Below are 21,054 nucleotides of genomic sequence, written 5' to 3'. Positions count from 1 at the left end.
CTTATCATCCTGCCATGTAGGAAAAATTATCTTTTAAACACCCTGCTTGTATGACTGTCATCATTACTACAAATAGTAAAAGTTATACTATTAAATTGCCAGAGAATTTTTCACCAAATACAAAAGGAACCTCTGAGCTGACAGGCAGCAGATGGGAACACAGCTTATGGAACTGCTTGGCAGCAAGGGCAACAGCTTTCAAGGGTTGTCTTCTTCACTTGCTTCTGCTTTACTCATTTTTATATGCATGGCTGAGCCTATTGCTTGCCCTGTTGATACTGTATTTCCATAGTTCATGCTGAAAAACTTTTTTCCTTTAACTTCTTTTAACTCTTAAAATATTCCACATTCTACAACCTGTTGCTGCCAGCTCTCACCATATTATCACAATGTGCATGTATCACCTGTTCTTTTTAAGCTTCCGGCTCCAGTAGTCATCATATCTATATGAGAAGGCCATTTTCAAGACCCAGTTGAACAAGAGGGCAAATAAAGACCACCATCATTTCATGAGAGCATTTTAAAATAACCTCATGACTTTCACAGGGCTGAGATGCATTTTTTGGAAAACTTTGATTCAATGGGAGCTGGAACTGCAGCACACAGTGCTACTAAGCAGCAGGAATGAATCCTGTCTTTCGGTTTTACAAACATGGAAAGTGTATGTATCTTCCTTCAAGATTTACACCTAAGAGTTCATGACTTTAGAAGCCTCACGTTAGCCTCGCTAAAGATGAACTCCTTGCAGCCATTTCTCCTGATTGTCAGCTAGTATTCAGTCCACCTATCTCAGTTCTCATGATGGAGGGTTGTGATCTGAAGCACCAGCACCTTTTATGGTCTTAGCAGGAGACAGTGAGCTAAGTATTCCTGCTTCTGCTCTGATTTTGATGCTCTGTGAGCATTAGCAAACCTCCACTCTGCAGCTGTTGATTCCTCACTCTGCCAGTGGGTGCAAACATACTGCATCTGCCATAAATAAATCACCCAGGATTAATCTAGCAGGTGAGATCCATCTGTGGGATGCTGTGGGCCTTACTCTTCCACTGAGTTCAGAAGGCTGGCTCACTTTCTTGCTTAGTGTGCCATAAATGAAGAATCACTGAAGTGTATTCACAATGACTGTGCGGTGGCTGGTAGTGGGTTTACACAGTGTAACACTGCTTCTGATGCGTGAAATTGATCCTTAACACCTTTTGTGTGGAGAATATTATCTGCCATAAACCTATCTCATTCTGTTTCAGGGGACTCAAGATGCTTACTCACAGAAGAACTTCATGTTTAGGTGCAAGAGAAAAGTATATTTAAGGGGTTTGCATCTTTGGGATGCTCATATTGAGATTCTATGAAGCCTAGAATACCAGTTTTGCTCATTTTTTGTTTTCCTTCTCCTTCCTCCATATATTCTTAATTTTATGAGAGGGACTGGAGTGATAGCTACACTTTCTTTTGTACTGAGTCTACTCCTGTACAGCAATCATTTTTAATTTCTCCCTATAAGGTCAAAACAATATGTAGGGAGTGCAGAGTCTAATAAGATGTTTGAAGTAGATATTGAACCTTCTTGCTTCACTGGAGTTCTACATTCTGCAAAGTCAGCTAGAGGAGATTTCAAAATGGTTAGAAATGTGTATTTCTAAAATAAACTGTACCTTAGGAAAACTTCCAAGTCCTGACAGTTCTGAAATGCTGTATTTAGTGATGCACAAAATAATAAGTGGTCTGATCTAACCCCAAAGTCAAACTTAACCATTTTAAAGGAGTTTTCCATGGCTTTTATAATTCTTTTCCCCTGACCCAATACACATCTGGTTCTAGTTGGCACCAAAAAGATAGATGTATTTAAATGTCATGACAAAGGCTAATCTTGTATTTCTGCCTTGTTGGGAGACAGGAAGTACTAGAAATCTCAAAGATTTTCCCTGGACGTCTATCCACTTTTTACATAGTCAAGTGATTTACATAGCTCAGAGAAGAATTCAAATTTTTGTGTTAGCTGAACTGACCCTCTCAACCTCCAGAGGCTCATTCATCACTAGGTAGAGTTTAATAGAAGACATTGGAAAGGCTGTTCAGTCCTGCCTTCATGGCTTCAGCCAGCCATGAAGGTCTTGATCCTTTGTATCTTTGCTCTTTCTGGTAGGAAAATCCAGTAAATGAAATAGAACTTCAGAACACTTTTAGGCAGGGAAAAGAAGTAGTGCATTATTCAAGATGGTAGAGAAAGAAAATAAAATTGCTCCAAATCCTGTGATTCCACACTAATCTTTACATTTCCTTTATGAGCCAAACTCAGGTAGATCTGAGTAAAGGTAACAAAATTGAGATGGGTCCTGGGACTGCTAAATATTTAGCAGTATGTACTACAATTTGTCTATAGAAAACCCTTTAGTTATAAAGTGCATTTTCCATAAATGGCCTAGTTTCTGTTTGCAGTAGTGACACAGCCGCTTGAATGTTCCTGAAGAGCTGGACTGCAAGTGTTTAAGATTCCATGAAAACCAATTGGAATGAGTTGTTGAAGTTACTTTCAAAATGACATGGCTTTCAAGCAACTTAAACACTTTTGAACATTCAATCCACGAGCCACTTCTACAATGATATTGCAAGGTGATGCATATGCACTTAATATGTTCTTTCATAAGAGGAAAACCTGACACCAGAACTTGCCCATGGCTACAAGGAAAGGCTCACAGTGAATTTAGAAATTGAACCTCCCTGCACACATTGTTGTGCTCAGACCATGCTTCTCTTTATGACCTTACCATATGCACAAGAAAAGGCATGCCTGCCATGATGGAATACTGGTGTTTCACAAGTCTTCTCAGCAGGTTCTGCTGGCATCCTTGTGGCAGAACAGCATGTATAAGTGCTAGTGGAAGAACATGTTAATATTTAAAGTAGGCAAAAAACAATCTGTGAAGAATATGTTCATTTACCTTTCTGATCTTCCTTTTTTCCTTCTGATGCTGATGCTTTTTCTGATAAAGTGCCGTTATTTCCACTGGCTTTTACCACATTTTCTTCCTGTATCGTTTCTTCACCAATGGCTACGGTGTGTCCATTTGAAGTTTCAAAATTTACTGTTACATTGCCATCTGAAATGAAAATTAAAAAGTTATTGCCTAGTTTAACTACTTACTTAGCACCTACTTACAACATACAGCATCCCTCTGCTTTCAAGCTTCTGTGGATGAAAAGCAGAAAGACTTACTAAACTCTGAAACATCAGGCTGCAGATCTGCTCTGGAAAGTAATTCTGTAAAGAAACTCTGTAGGCTTTCATATTCTTTGGGTGGACACCTCTGCAGTAGCGGGCTTGGAAATTCATGTTGGTTTCCTTCTTCATGTCTGTAAATGAGCATCCTGTTCTCTTATCCCTGCATCTTGGTTTACACAGCAAAGAAATGTGTGCATGAGCCACAACAAAGCTGCAACATGTTCCAGTGTGTCCCAAATATGAACAAGGAGGGGGCAGAGTTGCAGGACTAGTATGGTGCACTCCCAGTACATAAATCAGCCAAGAATTCTGACAGAAGTTCTCAGAATGTATGTGCCCATTTACTTAATAAAAATGTCACAAAGACATCATCCAGTCTTAAGAATCAAGGTGAAGTCTTCCTGTATCGCATATTCATACCATTATTAAATTCTGCAAGTAAAATTCTTTCTCAGCTCTGATGATACTTTACTCACTTAGCCAGACTAGCTCAGCTCGAGAGTTTTTTTGATCCTGAAAAAAAACTTCTTTCTCTTCTCTATTTGTCTCTATATTCCTGAAAAGTGCCACTCTTGCTGCCTTACAGCTCTCTCTGTTCCATGCACTTTACAGGTGCTGTTGATTTTCTTCTCTGGTAACTTCTTTCTGCAGGATTCTCTTGCTGTCAATCCAAAATATAAACCAATATACATGGCATCTCTTTTGATTTCTCCCATTGATTCTTCACTAACTGTGGCAATTCTCTTCTTGCTGTGTGTTATTAGACCTGGATGTTTGGCACTTCCCTGGTTTCAACACAATCATGCAGCCTCTTTCCTACCACCTTGGGGGCTCCCACTAAGGTGACTGTTTCATTATTTTCCACACACTAACATCAACTTGATTTGTAAAAATTTCCTTCTGCCTTCCTAACCTTGTCTAATTTACTACAGCTGACACTTGCACTTACCTTACTGCAACATTCAGTTTCTTCAGCTTCTCTTCCAGGAGTCCTTAAATCGACTTTGTCCTCTCCACCTCCACATGTGACACTGCCACCTCTTATTCATGTCTTGCTTCTGCAAACACCTCCTGCCTCCAAGTGGCACTTACCACTTTTCACTTCATTCTTCTTCACTCCATGTGAAACACCGTCACTTCTTCACATTTCTTACCTCTCACATTTCAAGACTCCGTGTAATTTCCTCTTTTAGCTTTCATCTCCATAGCCATTCCTTCTAACTACCTTCACACTCCTAAACTGTCTTTCCTACCTCTCCATTTTTAGCACCTTCAAACCAACTCCATATTCTTTCAAAATGTCCTTAAAAATTACAATTTTCATCAAACATGAAGCAAAATATGATGGAGATAACTCAGACCAGACTGATACGGAAGGAAGAAGAGAAAATTGTTCATGTTTATATCCTTTTCTCACTTTCCTCAATCCCTGTAAGGAATCTAAAGTCCCATTCCCTTTTAAGGATGGAAGAGAGGATCAAGGACACTGATGAACAAAGTATTCACACTTTTATCATAAATGATAGTATTTATGTTCAGACTGTAACCAACCTGAGAAGTTAACACTTTCCATTAACTGTCCCAGCTGTAAATGCAATTTACAACTTTCAAAGGGACAAGGTCATGCAGGTCCCCAGTAAAGCACATGGCAAAACCCACAACAAACTCACAGATGGACAAACTGAGGTATGGAGAGTTTACATGTCTTGTTTTAAGACAATGACAGTGGCAGAGACAAGTGCAGAAGCCAGCTATGCTGAAAGTCATAGTCTGATAATTAGCCAAACTCTGTACGGACAAGTGACGTCACAAATCAACAAACAAGCCCTTTACTTCTAAATATCTATGTGTATGATACAAACCATACACACTGATACTTTCCTGATTCTTCAGATCACACAGAAAAACACCATTTCTAGGAGAAAATTATTTTTGGAAAACATGGAGTTCTTAGGCTCCTTGATAAAATGACCAATGGTTTGATTTTAAGCTACATAAAACTATTTCTCTCACGTGACTTTTATTTGATCTAGATTTATAGAAGATAAAGAATATTAGAGAGAATACCACTAGAAACATAACTGGATGTAGCGTAGAGGTATTATCCTTGGCTTACTCAGGCTTTTCAAAATGCAAATTCTGACTAATGCCAGTTACTAAACCTTAGAGCATTTTGAAACAAGTGATTTCTTCCCTACAGCTTTATGCTGGTGCCATTTGTGATTGTGGCCTATGTGATAGCGGTGGGATCCATATGATCCCAGCACTGGTACTTTTTGATACCTGAAATGGATTATGTTGATTTTTCTGGGTTCCAAAGTCCCTAATTTTTCAGCCAAAATTTCTCATTTTATACTCTAGCAGCTTTAGACAGCAGATCTTGACTCAAAAATAGATTCATCACTAATTCAAAAAATTCTGGCAAACAGTAAGTAGGAGCCACAGTCGTCACATTATTTACAGGGAGCATTAAAATACTTCAGGATATGACCAGAAGTCATCTGAGGCACCTATGGCAGAAGCAGTTACAGACCACAAATCTCTTGACTCAACTTCATTTGTAAACTGGCCCAAATTACCTCTCACACTTCTCAGATTGTCTCCTCATACCTATTTATACTACATGGAAACAACGCAACAGTGGCTTTATCATACATGTTTAGTACTTAGTAGCTAAATTCTAGTTAATGTGTTATCACCTTGCTCAGGCATTTCCTTCAGCACTCCCCTTCTTATCAGCTCCTCTCTGCTTTGTCTTGTCGAAATCTTCCTTTCCAACACTAAAGAAAAAGCACAGTTAAGAATAGATTTATTCTCATACTGCTGATGCTTGTGAAAAAACGTAGAGAACGATTTTTATTTTGTAGAAAGAGAAATCTTTTTTACTCTGATTCTGCAGGAGAAGTGGTCTGGGTTTTCATGGACAGTCTCTGAAAATATTGTCCTGCAACTTCAGGCACAGAAGGTGGGGACTCATATGACCCAATATGCTGAGCAAGTCTCCTTGATGCTTCTTCTATTGTCAATGGAAAAAGGTACTTTCAGGGTGAAATTGAATTGATCCTAGCACAGGCATTTAACATGTAAAGATACCTCTTTCCCACTAACTAGACTGATTAGCTCAGCTGGAGATACCTCCATCTGATTTGTTGAGGTTTTGAGTAGGGAGAGACAAATCCTGCTCATAGCAAGCAACTCATGGAGTAGCCTTTGGGACGTGCAGACTGTTTAAAGGAAAAAAAACCAACAACAACAAAAACAACCTTTGACAGAAGCCAGAAAGTTGTGTTCTAAAAGGAAGTAACATCCTCATTGACCGATGCTGGTTGGCTTTCATGGAAAAAAATGCACCCTCCTGGGTTTAGGTTAAAAAAAAGCAGCATACACAAAAGCCCCAAGACTGTGACACAAAGCATTCTAATTATTATATTTATTTCCCATGGGAAAAGTGTTGAATTGTTTTATAGGGAAAAGCATTTATAGATGCCAAAACAGAATAGCTCCACACTGCATCCCATCCCCAAACCAATGCAGTGATCTGGGAGATTATTGTAATGATCTATGGGACCATGGTGCCTAATGTCCACAAAATGTGGGCATCACTTGTAAAATCCCGTCTCTCCTGTTAGGAAAAGGTAGTCTCCCATCCTGATTCTGTTTACATATGGACATCAAAATCCATGTAATGTTTGGACCTCAAGCTGAGGGCATGTGGTGAAGCTTCAGCTGTGCTGGACTTCATCCTCTTAATGCTTTGGGATAGGGCTATTTGTCTCATCAATTAATTCAAACACTCTCTAGGGTCAGTCTAATTGCTGTATGCAGATTGATAATACCTCTTGCAGTGTTTAATTTCACTTGTGCCTGCCCAGTTGGAGTGACTCAGCCATAGAGTGAAGTGACAGGCTCCTATGAAGGCACAGAGAGAGGCAGTTTGGCTCTTCTGAGAAAGCTGCCCTTCATGCATAGCAAAACACCTTTCCCAGCAGCAGGTAGTCTCCATCAGGGAAGGGGATGGTTGAACAGAATGGAAGAATTTGGGTTTCAGCTGGAAGGGACCTTAAACTACCTCATTCCAACCCCTCTGCCATGGATAGGGACACCATCCACTAACCCAGGTTTCTTAAAGACCCATCCAATCTGCTCTTGAATGCCTACAGGGATGGGGCATCCACAAAAACTCTGGGCCACGTGTTCAGTGCCTCACCACCCTCAAAGAATTTCTTCCTAACATCTAATCTAAACCTGCCCTCTTCCAGTTTAAAGCCACTTTCCCTTGTTCTGTCATTACACGCTCTTGTAAAAAGTCCCTCAGATTCTGTACTTCTCAGATGTACAGTACCAGGTTTATTTTTCACACTGCAAAGTGCAAGGATTCAGCAACTGCTCAACATGGCATGCATTTCCCCATCAAAATAGCACCAACTCCTGGCAGAACAGCTGGAGGCAGTAAACATTTTGACCAGTCCAGTTTAAGCTACTCATGCCTGTGAGATCAAGAGTTCACAAATGCAAACACTACTGGCTCAAAAACATGTAAGCTGGCATTAGGTCTGTGTCTATATACTCAGGTACTTTGTGGGATCTGTCCATTAAAGGTCAAACCTCTGCAGCATTCAAATCACATTTGACAACATAAAGGAGCCCATGAGTGTGGCTGCAGACCCTCAACATCAGCCAGCCTCCTTGGGGAGAGTGTGGTAGCCTGAACTCTGATCAAGGGAGACTGCCTTGGGTCCCAAGCCTAAATTACTCACAAGCTCTTCCAGTTGGTCCCCTATATTTTTTAAAGTATGTGCCTTGCAACTGTGTGTCACACATTGGCACAGGGAGTGCGCCCTAGGCTTGCAAAGAGTTTTTCATGTAGGGGAACACTCAGTCCCACAAAGACTCTTTTAAAAGAGATGGAGGGTCATGGAGACAGAGGACTACGTGGGCAAGCACGGATGGAGTGTCTTGGTCTTTCTAGAAAGCAGGTGCATTCGTAAGCAGGGTGAAATCTCCTTTTACACAGCCCTGAAAGATGAACACCTTACGCACACACTTTATACTTGTTTTGTTGCTGGCAATATAAATATTATTTTTTACTATTTTGGCATTACAAATATTATTTAATTCCCACTCTTTTGTCTCTGCTTCCTTTTTACATTTGTTTTCTTGGGGACAGTGAAATGAGATGATCTCTTACATACCTGTGGGACAATCCAATGCCACTTGAAAACAATAATGCCTTTTCCATCAAGTTTAAGAACATTGAGTCAGACCTCCCCCCATCAATGTCCCTCTCTAGTTTTCAGGATGATATATTTTTTCAGTTCTACAACATTGAATTAACAACTGTATTGAATTAATTATCATGGGAAATGCCAATTGTCATTAAAATACATGAACCCCTTACACTTCTACTAAAAACCTCAAAGCATTTTATAAATTACACAGGTTTCATAACATCCCTGAGACATAACTATCTCCTTTTCACAGATTAGAAAATTTGTGAACAGATAAGAAGCTTAAGCCCCAGTCCTCCATATTCTAAAATGCTAGCCCTGAGTGGTGTTTTTCTTTAAACTGATTAAGCTCAATTAATTCAGCTTGAAAAGATAATTTATTTAAAATATTATTTGGCCCATGGAAAGAACATTAGAAATCAAGCTAGTATTCACTACTAGTATCATAGTTTTAATTCCTATAAAGAAAAAGGAAGAATCTTAATTTAAATTAAAGTGGCAAAAATATGTCACCTTGTATGAGAGGAAGACTAGCCTGTCAACTTAGGAACTTTTACTAGGTGCTGTTCAGTCAGTGTGGACTCATCATAATAATTTATGGTTTATTGCAGACTTTAGATTATGCAATATATTTCACATTTACACAGTCAAGTATTTTGTACCACCTAGTCATGCAGCACCATCATTCAAACATCTCCTGACTTCTGAATACTTGACTTTGTAACTATCATTTTAGGACACCTTACTGAAACATAACAGTAGTCAAAAGTAATTGGCTTAGCTGACTGGCTTGAGACTCTTAACTCGACTGTGCAATTAGGCTGAGTGACCAGTTGATGCTATCAGTACAAATCTTTTCTGCAATATGTGTATATGGTAATGTATATATCTATATATGTGAATATATATATCTCAACATGCCTGTCATATATATATATGTAGATATATATGTGTGTATATGAAGGTGTGAATATAGATAAAATTTCAGCATGAACACCAAAACACTCTTTATAACTTTAAGCAATGATATAGTGGAAAGAACAATTTCTCCATCTGTGTATATGTATTGAGGTTGATTACAAAGTGATCAATCCTGAGGGTAACTATTTATGAGTCCTTGCCTACTGAAGAACGCTGAGGTGAGGCAGGCAGGCAGTCTCCAGTCTCATGCTCCTGAAGAATCAGAAAATGCCAGGTCAAAATCCTTCCCCTGCTGCAGGTGTAACCATCAGAAAGGATGTGAATTTATTGTATTGTATGGAGCTCTCATTTACTCAAGTAAATCTTACTGCCCTTCACAAACATTTGCTTTTTTGCCCAATACAAATAATAGTAACACTAATAATGGGAATAGTTTACCTCAACAAGCAGCTTCTCTCTCTCTCTCTCCTTCCCCTCAAAAGAGACTGCTTAGTGATGCTCAGCAGCTGCAAACCTCAGGCAGTCTTAAAACCCATTCTCTGACTTGAAGTGAGATTCTGGATATTCTCCAGTATTTAGTTTTGTTCTTCTAAGAGAAGCTTGAGAGAATTCAGATTATTAATTTTTCTCTGACCTAGTAAGAGCTAAAATTGCCCTCTGGTCCCTCTTTGTATATACTTTTGCAGTGAAGCTTTGAAGTGGCAACTACTTTGTGCCAAGACACAAACTGCTGCCTTTTCCTTCGCAGCAAAACATTGCAGAGGAGAGAAACCCTTGAGATTATGCCATTTTATGTTTGTTTTTACTTGCTTTTGAAAGTCCTCTAGCCAAATAGCATACAGCCAGTGCCCAAAGAATAGACTTTCCAAGACAGAGCGTGGAAAATATGTTGCTAAAGGAAAAAATTCCAACCATCATTCCCACATCGGCACAGATACTGACATCTAAACATCCATCCTTTTTTGATGTTTGTGGTATTTGCTGTTTATGAACATCTTCCAGTTGCTCCTAAGACAAAAAGCACTCCATGGTACATGTCCTAGCAAGGCCATAGCAAGAACCTGTCTCAAAAAGCCTATTGAAAACCCAGAGGAAGCAGAGAGAGTTCCTTCCAAGAGCTCACATTCTGTCTTAGAAGAAACCCTGTCTTCAGCTGCACGTGGATTTACCACGTTGTAGCCCTGTTAAGAGAACTGGCAATAAATGAGGATGGTCATGCTCTCCCCACGGTCCCAGGCCAGGAAATGGGCTTCCTGCATGTAAAGGGCAGGCACACACACAGCCCCCACTTGGTAATGTACATACATCTCTGATTGAGTAGTGTGAGGAAAAGGATATCCTGTAGGATTTTTATTTTGAATGGATGTCTTCCCATTTCCTTCTCAAATTAGATAAGCAAGTTTCTTCTGCTGTGTCAGTAAGTGAGCAACAAGGGGCAACTTGCCACGTAAATGCGTCTTCTCAGTCTCCACTGGTCCTGGGTCTATTTCCTCAAGAAATACAGGGAATACTATTTTTATTCATCCCTGAAATTACCATCTAAGGCAGGATGAATGCAACTCAAATGACTTCTCAATTCAAATTCCAGCCTCACATGAGGCACATACACAAACATAAGTGATCCCATGCACAGTTTAAAAGCAAACGAGTATCTTGAGGGACCACAACATCATAAACAGACCAGGAAATTAAGTAGATGTGAGTATCTAAGGAGGCACTTTTGAAAATGTTGACCTTAATTTCTTTAGGCTTAATTTCCTCCTTTTTTAAAAGAAACAGGATCACACGCTTTGCCTTGGTATTATAAGAATTGATGTGTCATGCTTGTAAGACTGGATTCAGGCCCTCGAAAGATAGTACAATGCAAGAAATACTACATTTAACAGGAATTTACCAGATATTAATTTAAAAAAAAATAACTGAAAAACAATACATGTGTTGTTATTTAATGGCATAACAATTTATGCTAATAAATGCTAATAGGCTGTGAAAGTTTAGAAAATCTCTGTATACACAGCTTATGAATGGTCATTCCTCTGAAGAAGTCATTGCATATAAAATCACATACCTGTCCAGGAGAAGTTGCAGAACATTCAGGAGTCTTTAACAAGAAATAACTTTGCTTTAGCAATATGATAAAAGTACTGGGAAGACTGAAGGAAATAGGAAGCAATGAAGGAGATATCAGACTGAGGGGATTTTTTTTGATTGCAGTAGTAGAAGAAATTGTGCGAGAGTTATTGCAGGTTATGTGGCAAAATGAACAAAATAAAAGGAAAAAATGAGAGACAGAAGGATTTGAAGATCTCAGAAATCTGCTTAAAACTTCAGCTGGCATCTGGAGCAATGAAGATACTGGAGAAAACGGTTTCTTTTTTGCCTTTTGTGTAAATAAAGTTTGTTCTAGAAGTTTCACTGTCAAACCATAGAGCTCCTTGCTGTAACTGTCAGGGGTTGCTATGGGTTTAAATGTCAAGCAGTGTACTTCTAAGAGTTCAGGAGAGCAGACTGATAACTCTTTAGGAGACTAGTGTTGGTTTTACTGCCTACAGTCTTGAAAGACAGTAGACAGAGGGCTTGCACTGTGGCAATGAGCTCACAGAAGCTCACTGGACTCTAATTAGATTCAAGTTTAGGAAACCACAACATCAAATGTTTGAATCCCAAACCAGAAATTTGGGATTTTTGTAGATAAAGTCTGGCTAGAGCAGTGACACAAAGACACACACACATATATGCAGGGTGGCATTCAGTTTCCTAAATGTGGATGTCTACAGCCACTTCAGATGCCCTAGGTTTTTGGAGATGGTATCAAACCTTCTGGGGGAGCAGCAAGGACACCCCAGAGCATCTCAAGTGGCCCCAAACAACTATGTTCGGTTAACTAAATCCCAGCCTTCAACTCTTTTTCAGACAGAATATAATTCAATCGCAGCATTTTATTTCAGACCATCCTTCCAGCCTTGTCAGTGGGGAAGTGAAGGGGCAGAGCAGCCTCTATGAAGGCAGGGGCTGCAGAGCTGATCCTCGTTCTTCTGCTGGGCACGGCTACATCGGCTTCTCCCCCAAACGTCTGTCCCCATGAAGGCAAGGTTTGTTTCATAATCCAAGTCACTGACTGTCAGGAGGACAGAGAGATTTTCCAATATATTTGAGGATATGTATAGTCAACAAATCTGCTGTGTATTTTTGGTGAGAGATTCAAGACAGAAGCTGAACAAGGTTAGGTTTTTCCTTGCCAAGGATCAAACTTTTTGCCTATACATCAAATACCATGCTAAATAATCCCTGCCATCTAACAAGTTCAGAGCTTTTCAAATATTACCCTGCAAAACCATCACAGTGTTTCCTACTATTTGCCACCAAAGGGCCACAGACATACCTGCTGATGTTTCTCTGAATTTGTCACTGGTCTTCTTCTTCCGCCATTTCCAAGGTTTAAAGATCTTGCCAATGTTGGAGAGTTTGCCCTTCCTCTTGAAGGGGGGAGTTTGGGACCCTGGGGCTGGTCCATCTGAGTTAGCAATTGAAGCCTTGTCCAAACCATCAACTGTATAAAGAAAAGAAGTAAAAATAACTGAAGGATGGAAAACAAAATAGTACCCCAACAGCTAAACTCCTCCACTGTCAGATGGCAGCAGGCTGTGTGTGCATCCACGTGCATTTTTCCTGTTTCAGAAGGCAGCCCTGGGCTTCACTGTTTCTCAGCACCTCATCTGCAGCTGTCCACAACTTGCTTCTCATAATGCTCCTCTGGCATATTTGCACAGTCCGGTGGTTTGCCATTGCTACAGGAGAATTTCTTTCAGCCATATGTTTGGATGACTTTTTCCTTATCCTTGGTAAAGTTGAATGACTAGCTATCATCACATAGAAAACAAAACCCTTGCAATGTGAAAACATTAGCTATTTCTTTTGGGTAAAATTAACCCTTTCTTAAACAAACTCTAAAGGTCACTGTTCTGGCAGTGGAATGGGAACAGGTCTGTTCGATATTCCTGGTAATCAGTCCTTCACAGCACAGCCTGCCATGAGTCAGGCTTCTTATTAGCAAAGCATATTTAACAAACTTTTGAACTGGAGCCAAAATTTAAAGAAGGATTTCTTTTCTTTTCTGCAAAAACATATTGAATGATATGAAAACCAAAATTTAGCATCAATGGCCAAACTTTGAGTTTTGTGAACCGAATTAAGACTCATCCCACAACATGCTGTAGGATACAGTTAAAATAAGCTACCCTGAGAAATCTACTATTATTCATTTCTATTTAAGAATTAAGGTTTCTTAAGGCCTTCCATTTGTAGTCCTGCAAACACTTCCAATGTGCTGAATTTTACTCATATGAGCAATGAAGTAACTGCAATTACTTAGAGACACAAAATTAATCATGGTCTTAACTGTTTGTGGCATATAGACTCTGCAATTGCTTTCATTCATCTAAACATTCTAATTATAACCAATTCAGAACAGAGTTGATGCCACTCTGAACAGTATTAATGATAATCATAGATCATTAAATCAGAAATGCTATTCAAAGAAAGAAATATCCATGTCCCCATTTTACAGATGAAAAATATGAGGCACAGTATTGTTAAGTGCTTAATTTTATGTTTGCCAAATGGCTTCCTGAATCCTGGTCTTGTGTCCTAGCTGCTAAAAAGATTCAGCCACATAACATCATGGTGCAATCTTATTATTCTGTTTCTCAGACAAATGGCATTTAATGAGTCCTATATTTGCCCTAGGCTTTAGATTGATCCAGGATGCTAAAAAAACCCAAAACTTTTCTGTGAGAAAGCTGATATAATGCAAACAGAATCCTAGAAATTTTGTTTCCAATTATTTGAAATAAAGTACTGTGAAGAAAGATTCATTGTATAACTTCATTGAAGTCTATGAAGTTAAAACTAGAGATAAATTGGTATGAAAATGATAGCATTTAAACAAAGAAATCTGAGCAAGTTATGCCATAAAATTCAAGATATTCTGTATTGCCTGAGAGGTAGAAAACTTCTCCAGGATAAATCATGGTTATTCAGATGCAACAGAGTTTAAAGCTTTTATTTGTTTGCTTTGGGTATTTTCTGGTCCATAACATGGAGATAAGATGGCATGCAAATGGACTTTAAATGTAAAAAGCAAAGATTTTGGAAAGGACTTGGCTATGTCTACCCCTTGCAGGAGTACAAAATCCCAACTTCCTCACCTGTGTGCCCTAGAGAAAAAGGTGAACCTTAAAGAGATTTAAAATGAGACTCCCTTGAAATGAAGCAGCTACCCCCCAACACACCCTAAGAAGCCAGGTGTGAGCTGGGGCATGAGAAGATCACCAAAGGTAGCAAGCAGCTCTGCAGAGAGGCATAGAGAAGCAGAAAGAGCCCTTCAGGTGTGTCTAGCCTGAAATTAGGATTTGCACTTTTGTCTGGGCTTACAGGCACTGCCAATGGAGTGCAGTTCCCTATGGAATACAGAAGCCTCTGCTGGAAACTGTGGATCTAAGGGAGAATTACATTTACTTGGAAGGTACTTAAAAAGACAAGAGAGCAAAATTTATCTTTGGAATTCCATCTGACATAAGAAGGAATGAGGGCCACATTTTGCAGCCAGGAAAAGCCAGGTAAGAGGTAAGGAAAACACCACCAGGAGGTGGGTAGTGCAGCACTGGAACAGGTCCTGGGAGGCTTTGAAGGCTCAGCCAGACAAACCTCCAAAGCTCCTTCTGGGGCTGACCTCACCTACTGTCAGGAATAGTCCTGCTCTGAGTAACCTCCTGAGTCCCTCCCAGCTGAGATTCCCATGGTGCTAGGGGATGCAGAAACACATGGTTTCTCTGGGAAATCAGTGCTAGCAAATCCAAGTGAAGTGGGGAAGAGAAGAGACCAGGATCTGCTGGCTGTAGAGTTCTGTCCTGGGACAAGAGCCAAGCATTATCTCACTGGCAGAAGCTGTCTCTCAGTTTGGTGGAGTGAGAGGCTACCCACCCTTGAGGCAGCAGGACAAAACCCATGTTCTTGTCCCCAGTGGCTCAGAAAGGCTGGGCTACTGGTGTGAAGAGCCTGCATCCTGGTGATAGACAGCATGGTCTTATAAAGAGTAGAACACCAATCTTTTCAAATCCTCCTGGATCATGGAGTCCAATATATTGCAGAAGACCCCGTCCACAAAAAACTCATCTAGATTTTTTCATCCTGTGCCTACCAGCAGAAATGGAAGAGAATTAGGGCTCCAATAGCTCCCCACAGAGAAATACTGATTTGCATCAGTCCCTGTTCTGCCCTCTGCTGAAAACTTGTAACTCCAAAATAATGATAGTCATCCTAGCTACAGAAATCTGTCTGTTTCAGTAGAGCTAAAACTTGAAATTCATGGACAATAATTCTATTTAGGAAGATGGAATCTTTTGAAAACAGATGTCAGCAGTAATTCCTTCTGACAATAAAAGAAGAGTTGATTTATCTAGTGAGTTCAACAAGTGTTCATAATTGGGAATTTACTAATCCATGGACCTTGTACCAATTCCCTCATTTGAAATATGTAACTGAAAAGAAGGAACAAGCATAGCCAGATATCACAGACTAACTTTAGAAATAATCTAAGATAAAGTAATATGTCTACATAAAAGAACTTATTTATATTCAAAAGCATATATATTATGTGTATACATACATATTCACAAGCTAGCACATTTTACCAATTAATAAACTATTTAGAAAAACCCCCATGATTTCAGCAATGATATTTCAGAGCATTTATGGAAAGATCTTTACAAAAGTTATTACTCCTTTTCTTTGAAACACTCCACAGGAAACTGATGCTTTAGATGTACACTATTTGCTTTTTAGGTCATGTACTACTTAAGAATAAAGCACTGTGGTTTTCACCTCAGTGAACTTACCTACCTTCTATTAATCATTATGAACATTATATATATTCACTGAGGGGAAAAGAAACATCTTAGCTTTCTGAGGTTTAGAGGAGCTTGCTGACTTGTGTTATTTTTTTCTTTGGTGTCTTGAAGTCCTGCCTTCTTCCCACCGTCTTCAAAAATCCAGTGAGTCACTTCATTGCCTTCAAAAAACATTAATAATAAGTTTGACACTAGGACTTTTGGCCATAGTACCTGCATAGTTTACGTTATCATATTCCAGTCCTTTGCCCTAGGTGAAGATTTTCCAGCTGTGGGATCAGCTGGGTACGCAAGAAGGACAACAAGTGAGGACATGAATCCTGCATGTCGATGTCACATAACGAGGAGATCTTGCTTCAAGAGGCCAACAACAAGGCTAGGGGAGACAATGCAAAGCCAAATTGTGCCACATGGGGTGTGAATTAGATGAAAGGTACAAAAAGGACAGCCTCTCCTCAAGCTTGTGAGCAGCCAGAGAAGATTAGATCAGTCTGTAGATGACCCTGACTTTCCTATAAATGCTTAGAGATGGAAATGCTTGAACATGTCTTATCCCAGGAAGGCTGCTTGAAAGAAGCAGCACTGATCTCTGTAGCTGCCAAGGAAACACTTTACTGCTGTGCATGATCTCCAGAGATGCTGTGTGGCCAAGGCAGGCGTGTGAACTCATCACAGTTTTCCCAGGGCATGGTACACTTCAACACTAAGATGTCAGCACTGGCACACACTAACACTTTCTGCAGATAAGAACTTACAACTAACTTTATAAAAGCAAAATGCAACAAAAGAACGATCCATCAGATCCTTTCAAGCAAGTCTAATATCAATTTCTGTGAAGTAAACAGCTGTGTTTCTTCTGGTTCCAGGCCTTTTGATCTGGAATGCAGCAAGACCATTTCTTAAAAACTTTTGACTTAAAGAAATTCATTATCAAAAAAAAAAAAGAGGACTATATTTATGATATTAAATGTTCTGTGTATTTTTCTCTTGGCAGTGAAAATAAAAAGCCAGTAGAAGAACCTAACCTGCACTCCCCTCACCAGCACCCTTCTACACAACTGATCCAACCTAATCCTGCTGGAGCACTGGTATATACATTTAAGTGTTTCTTCCTCACATCAGGGCTGTTAAGCACAAGATGGTACCACCAGAGCATCAAGTTCTCTTCTTTCCCCACCGTGCTGCACCTTTCATGCTGCAATCCCTTCTCCCACCCACATCAGCCAAGGCTCACCCACCTGCACTGCAACTCTGCTCTGGATCCTTGTCATATAACAAGGTTAAGAGTGGCAAGATGAAGGAAAAGTCCTCCTCCTATTGCTGGACAACACAACCAAGAGGGAAAAAGGCACAGAATCAAGTGCTCCACTGATATCAAGGCACTAAGGTAGCACTGGTGCCTAATACTTTCACTAGCAATAGTTCTCTTGCAGTATTGCCATGGTATCACCACATCACTCTTAAAGCATGTGAGGAAAACTTTTTCATCCTATCAGAGTACAGGTGACTCAGGGTATTGCCATATCTAACCATGAATGAGTTGAGAAATGCAGCAGAAGATGCCTTGGCCCCAGTTCAGATTTACCTTGCATATGGATTTGGATACAATTTCTGTGCTTAATAACTACCAGTTAGCTAGAACAGTTATTTTTTTTCTCTTCCTCTCACTGCACCCTGCTGCCTTGGAGGGATGTGCTGCAAAAGTCATCTTGGTTTATTGAGACCTCAGAACCTCTTCTGACAACAATATGATTTTCTATACCACCTTGCCAGAGGGCACAGAGTTGGAAATCATGGTTTTTATGCCAGCAGAATGAACATGTTTTTGCAGCTGCCTATTATCCCCAATTGCCAGTAAGTCATCAACTTGCTAGAGTATAAGCTCCTTATTCCTTGAGCTTACTGGCAAATTTCAAGACACTGCATGGTAAAAGGTTTGACGTAGTCATTAAAAATCAGAAGTCATTCGGACACTATAAATGTCATTTTCAATAAGTATCTCAAATTATTATTTTTCCTGACCTGAACCAGATGGAAAAATGGGTTTTTTTCCCCTCACATTTCATTTTTTGTTGTTTTGGGGTTTTTTTTAATCTACTTGGAAGGGAAAAATGCAGCTAATCCCTGGTGGATAAACTGGCAAATGGGAGAGATATAATCTGCCTCCAGGCAGCACAATGAATTGGCATCTGCATGCTTTTGCCTTGCCATACATCTGGAGTTTAACTTTGGAGAAACTCTGTCATGAGCTAATTGACTTGACTGTGTTTTAATTAAATGAAAGGAAAAAGCTGAAGTTCAAATGTAGGCAGTAGAGTGGTAGTTTCCATATGGAACTGCCAATATTGCCAAATGTTAATTGGACCTCCCGCTGGCAATGAGCTAAACAGGCTGGGTAGCGGCTACTTCATAGGGATGCTGGCTGCTGTTCCGAAACAGCCAAAGGGAATCCTCCTAGGATAACCACAGCAGGAACAGAGATGACTGCCTGAATACCACCAGGTTTCTGCAAGGACACACACACAAATGCCTTTGGGGTTGTTGGAATCACACTTAGATCAGCAGTACCAAAGTCCAGAAAGGGCTTCAAATATGAACCCTGAAACTCCCACTACTCCACAAGGAAAGTGGTGCCTTGCTGCAGAAAGTCAAACACTGCAAGAGTGGAAATTCAGCTCAAAAGGCCATATTCTCTTCTGCCTGTGATGAGCCCCTACCAAAGCTCTGCAAAAAGCACAGGTACTGCTACACAGGTACTTCAAAGGAAAAGAGGGAAGCCTGTGCTTCCCTGGAAGCCATAGCATGGATGCTCAGGGCTCCACATTTCAGACAAAGAGCCATGTGGCTCAGAGGGATGCTCAGCCACACTGTTCTCCTCTGCAGTGTGCAGAGAAGGAATATGACCAGAATTATAAATGATGTATTTGTTCTAGTTCTCACTTTCTTACCTGTATACCTGGGATTAACTGGCTGAGGGCCTGGAAAAGCTTATTTAGCTCTCTCTCTTAGGTAGGATGCCCTAGTCCTACAAGACACTGATCCCCAGCAAGCAAGGAGGGGACCTGACCTTGGCTTCCTACTAATTACACAAGACAGGACATAAACAGGACATAAAACAGGGTTAACTTTAGGTCTTGAGATGTGCTTGCTGCATCACTGGGGTAAAGCACAAAAAAGTGTTGCTTTTTTTTTCCTGGTCACAAAACCACCTCAACTTAAGTGCTGTTGGTTGGCTTGTCAGGTTACAGGCTATCACATTAGTTACCACAAATTGTCTCTTGCTCGTGCATCCCAAATGTGGATAACACACTTGTAACATCCAGCTTCAGTGTTACTTCACAGTATAGTTTTCATTCCCACTGGGTTAATTCTACAGAAAAAAGGCAAAGTTATGATTGTAGGGCACTCTGTAGAGACACTGGAAATACCACAGGCAACACAGCTAGCCAGGGCTACCCAGCCTCACAAAATTACACTTCCCATGCAGGAAACCTCATGGTTCAGAGCTCATCTGCTCCATCTACACTGGCATCTGAGCTGGGTGTGTTCAACAGTGCATTGAGCACTGCAGTCAGAACTCTACAATCACACCACCTCTCTTCTCAACTGTTTCTTATGTCAAAACACATCAGGGATTCTCTTAAGGTCTGGAAAAAAAAATAAAGATCTGACCTATGCTTGCAATATGCTCACAAACATGTGTTTGTAAATTAATTATTTACATGTTGGCAACATGCAGTCCTTATTAGAACAGCTACACAACTTCTTCCTCCTCTTCAATAAACTGTTTAACTTCCATACTTCCAGCTTCCTGGAGAAGGAGCAAGCAAATGCTCAGCCATCCTGTTATACAGGTTTGAAAGCAATCTGGCCGAAAATCTTCTTGCTACCTCCTCTCTCACCCTGGACACGGCTCCAGCCAGAAGGAAAGGGATCATAGCTTTAATGCAGGCTGCTTATTCTTTTTTCCTCAACCTCAATACTTGAGAAAATAGCAACAAATGGAAAGTTTCCAGACAGTTACATTTTCCAGATATATGAAACATCATATCAAAGGTCAAAGCAACTCCTCCACAAAAACAGGGGAAAAAAATCCAGGCACAATAACAGAGATGTGGGAGGACAGAAAAAACAACAACTGAAAGCAGTGTACATAAAAGAGCAACCAAACTACTTTGAACAACTGAGCTGTTAATTGAAAATTAATGCTGCTTGTGTCTGAATATTACAGGATAACTCTCCTTGGAGTATGACAGTATATATTTCTATTTATAGTTTACATATTTTTTGGATAATTTTGTAATTTTACCTAAAAGTAAGCTGCATGTACTCATCTTATTAAATTCTATATTGATATATTTAAAATGTCACATCTGAAAACCAGAACTGCAAAACTGGAAATACTTCTTCACTGACTTTTCTTGGCATAGCCTTAATCTGGGGGAGAAAAATAACTATATTAAGTTTACAACAAATCTTTTTAGCTGCAGGCAAATGGTAAATCTCCCCAGCAGATATTGGCTAGAAGTGTGAGAATAAACTGAAGCACATGCCCCCTCTCCTGTGTGGTGATGAAGAAGACTTAAAAGAAACTACCTTTGCAGTAGTTAATAGGTGTGTTATACTGATGCTGAGATAAAACTGGGTGAGGAGTGTCACAGGGAAGCCTTTGGCCCTGGTTTCCACTTCTGCAGCTAGCAGCAAGTTACTCTCCATCTGCCCCAAACAGGCCAGGAGCCCCTGGATCTCTGGTTTGAGCAGCAGCAGCACCTGCTGA

The 21,054-nt window shown here is 40.1% G+C and overlaps 1 protein-coding gene across 5 annotated transcripts in view; it reads right to left on the bottom strand.

Moving 5' to 3' along the window:
• Positions 1-21,054, bottom strand: part of PHACTR2 (phosphatase and actin regulator 2) — a 132,858-nt gene that overhangs the window by 34,455 nt on the left and 77,349 nt on the right. For 4 of the 5 annotated variants that reach the window (XM_010400053.4, XM_010400076.4, XM_010400069.4 and 1 more), the window contains exons 2-4: positions 12,752-12,919; positions 5,920-6,000; positions 2,940-3,098 (exon numbers count right to left, since the gene is read on the bottom strand). In XM_010400053.4, the coding sequence (XP_010398355.2) occupies positions 2,940-3,098; positions 5,920-6,000; positions 12,752-12,919 (408 nt within the window). The remainder of the gene's footprint in view (positions 1-2,939; positions 3,099-5,919; positions 6,001-12,751; positions 12,920-21,054) is intronic. The other variant, XM_010400062.4, reaches the window with a different exon arrangement.

Source organism: Corvus cornix, chromosome 3 (assembly GCF_000738735.6).
Source record: "Corvus cornix cornix isolate S_Up_H32 chromosome 3, ASM73873v5, whole genome shotgun sequence".
Taxonomy (NCBI): Eukaryota; Metazoa; Chordata; class Aves; order Passeriformes; family Corvidae; genus Corvus; species Corvus cornix.
The sequence above is the reverse complement of the archived record's forward strand: the minus strand, read 5'-3'. Positions and strand labels throughout refer to the sequence as shown.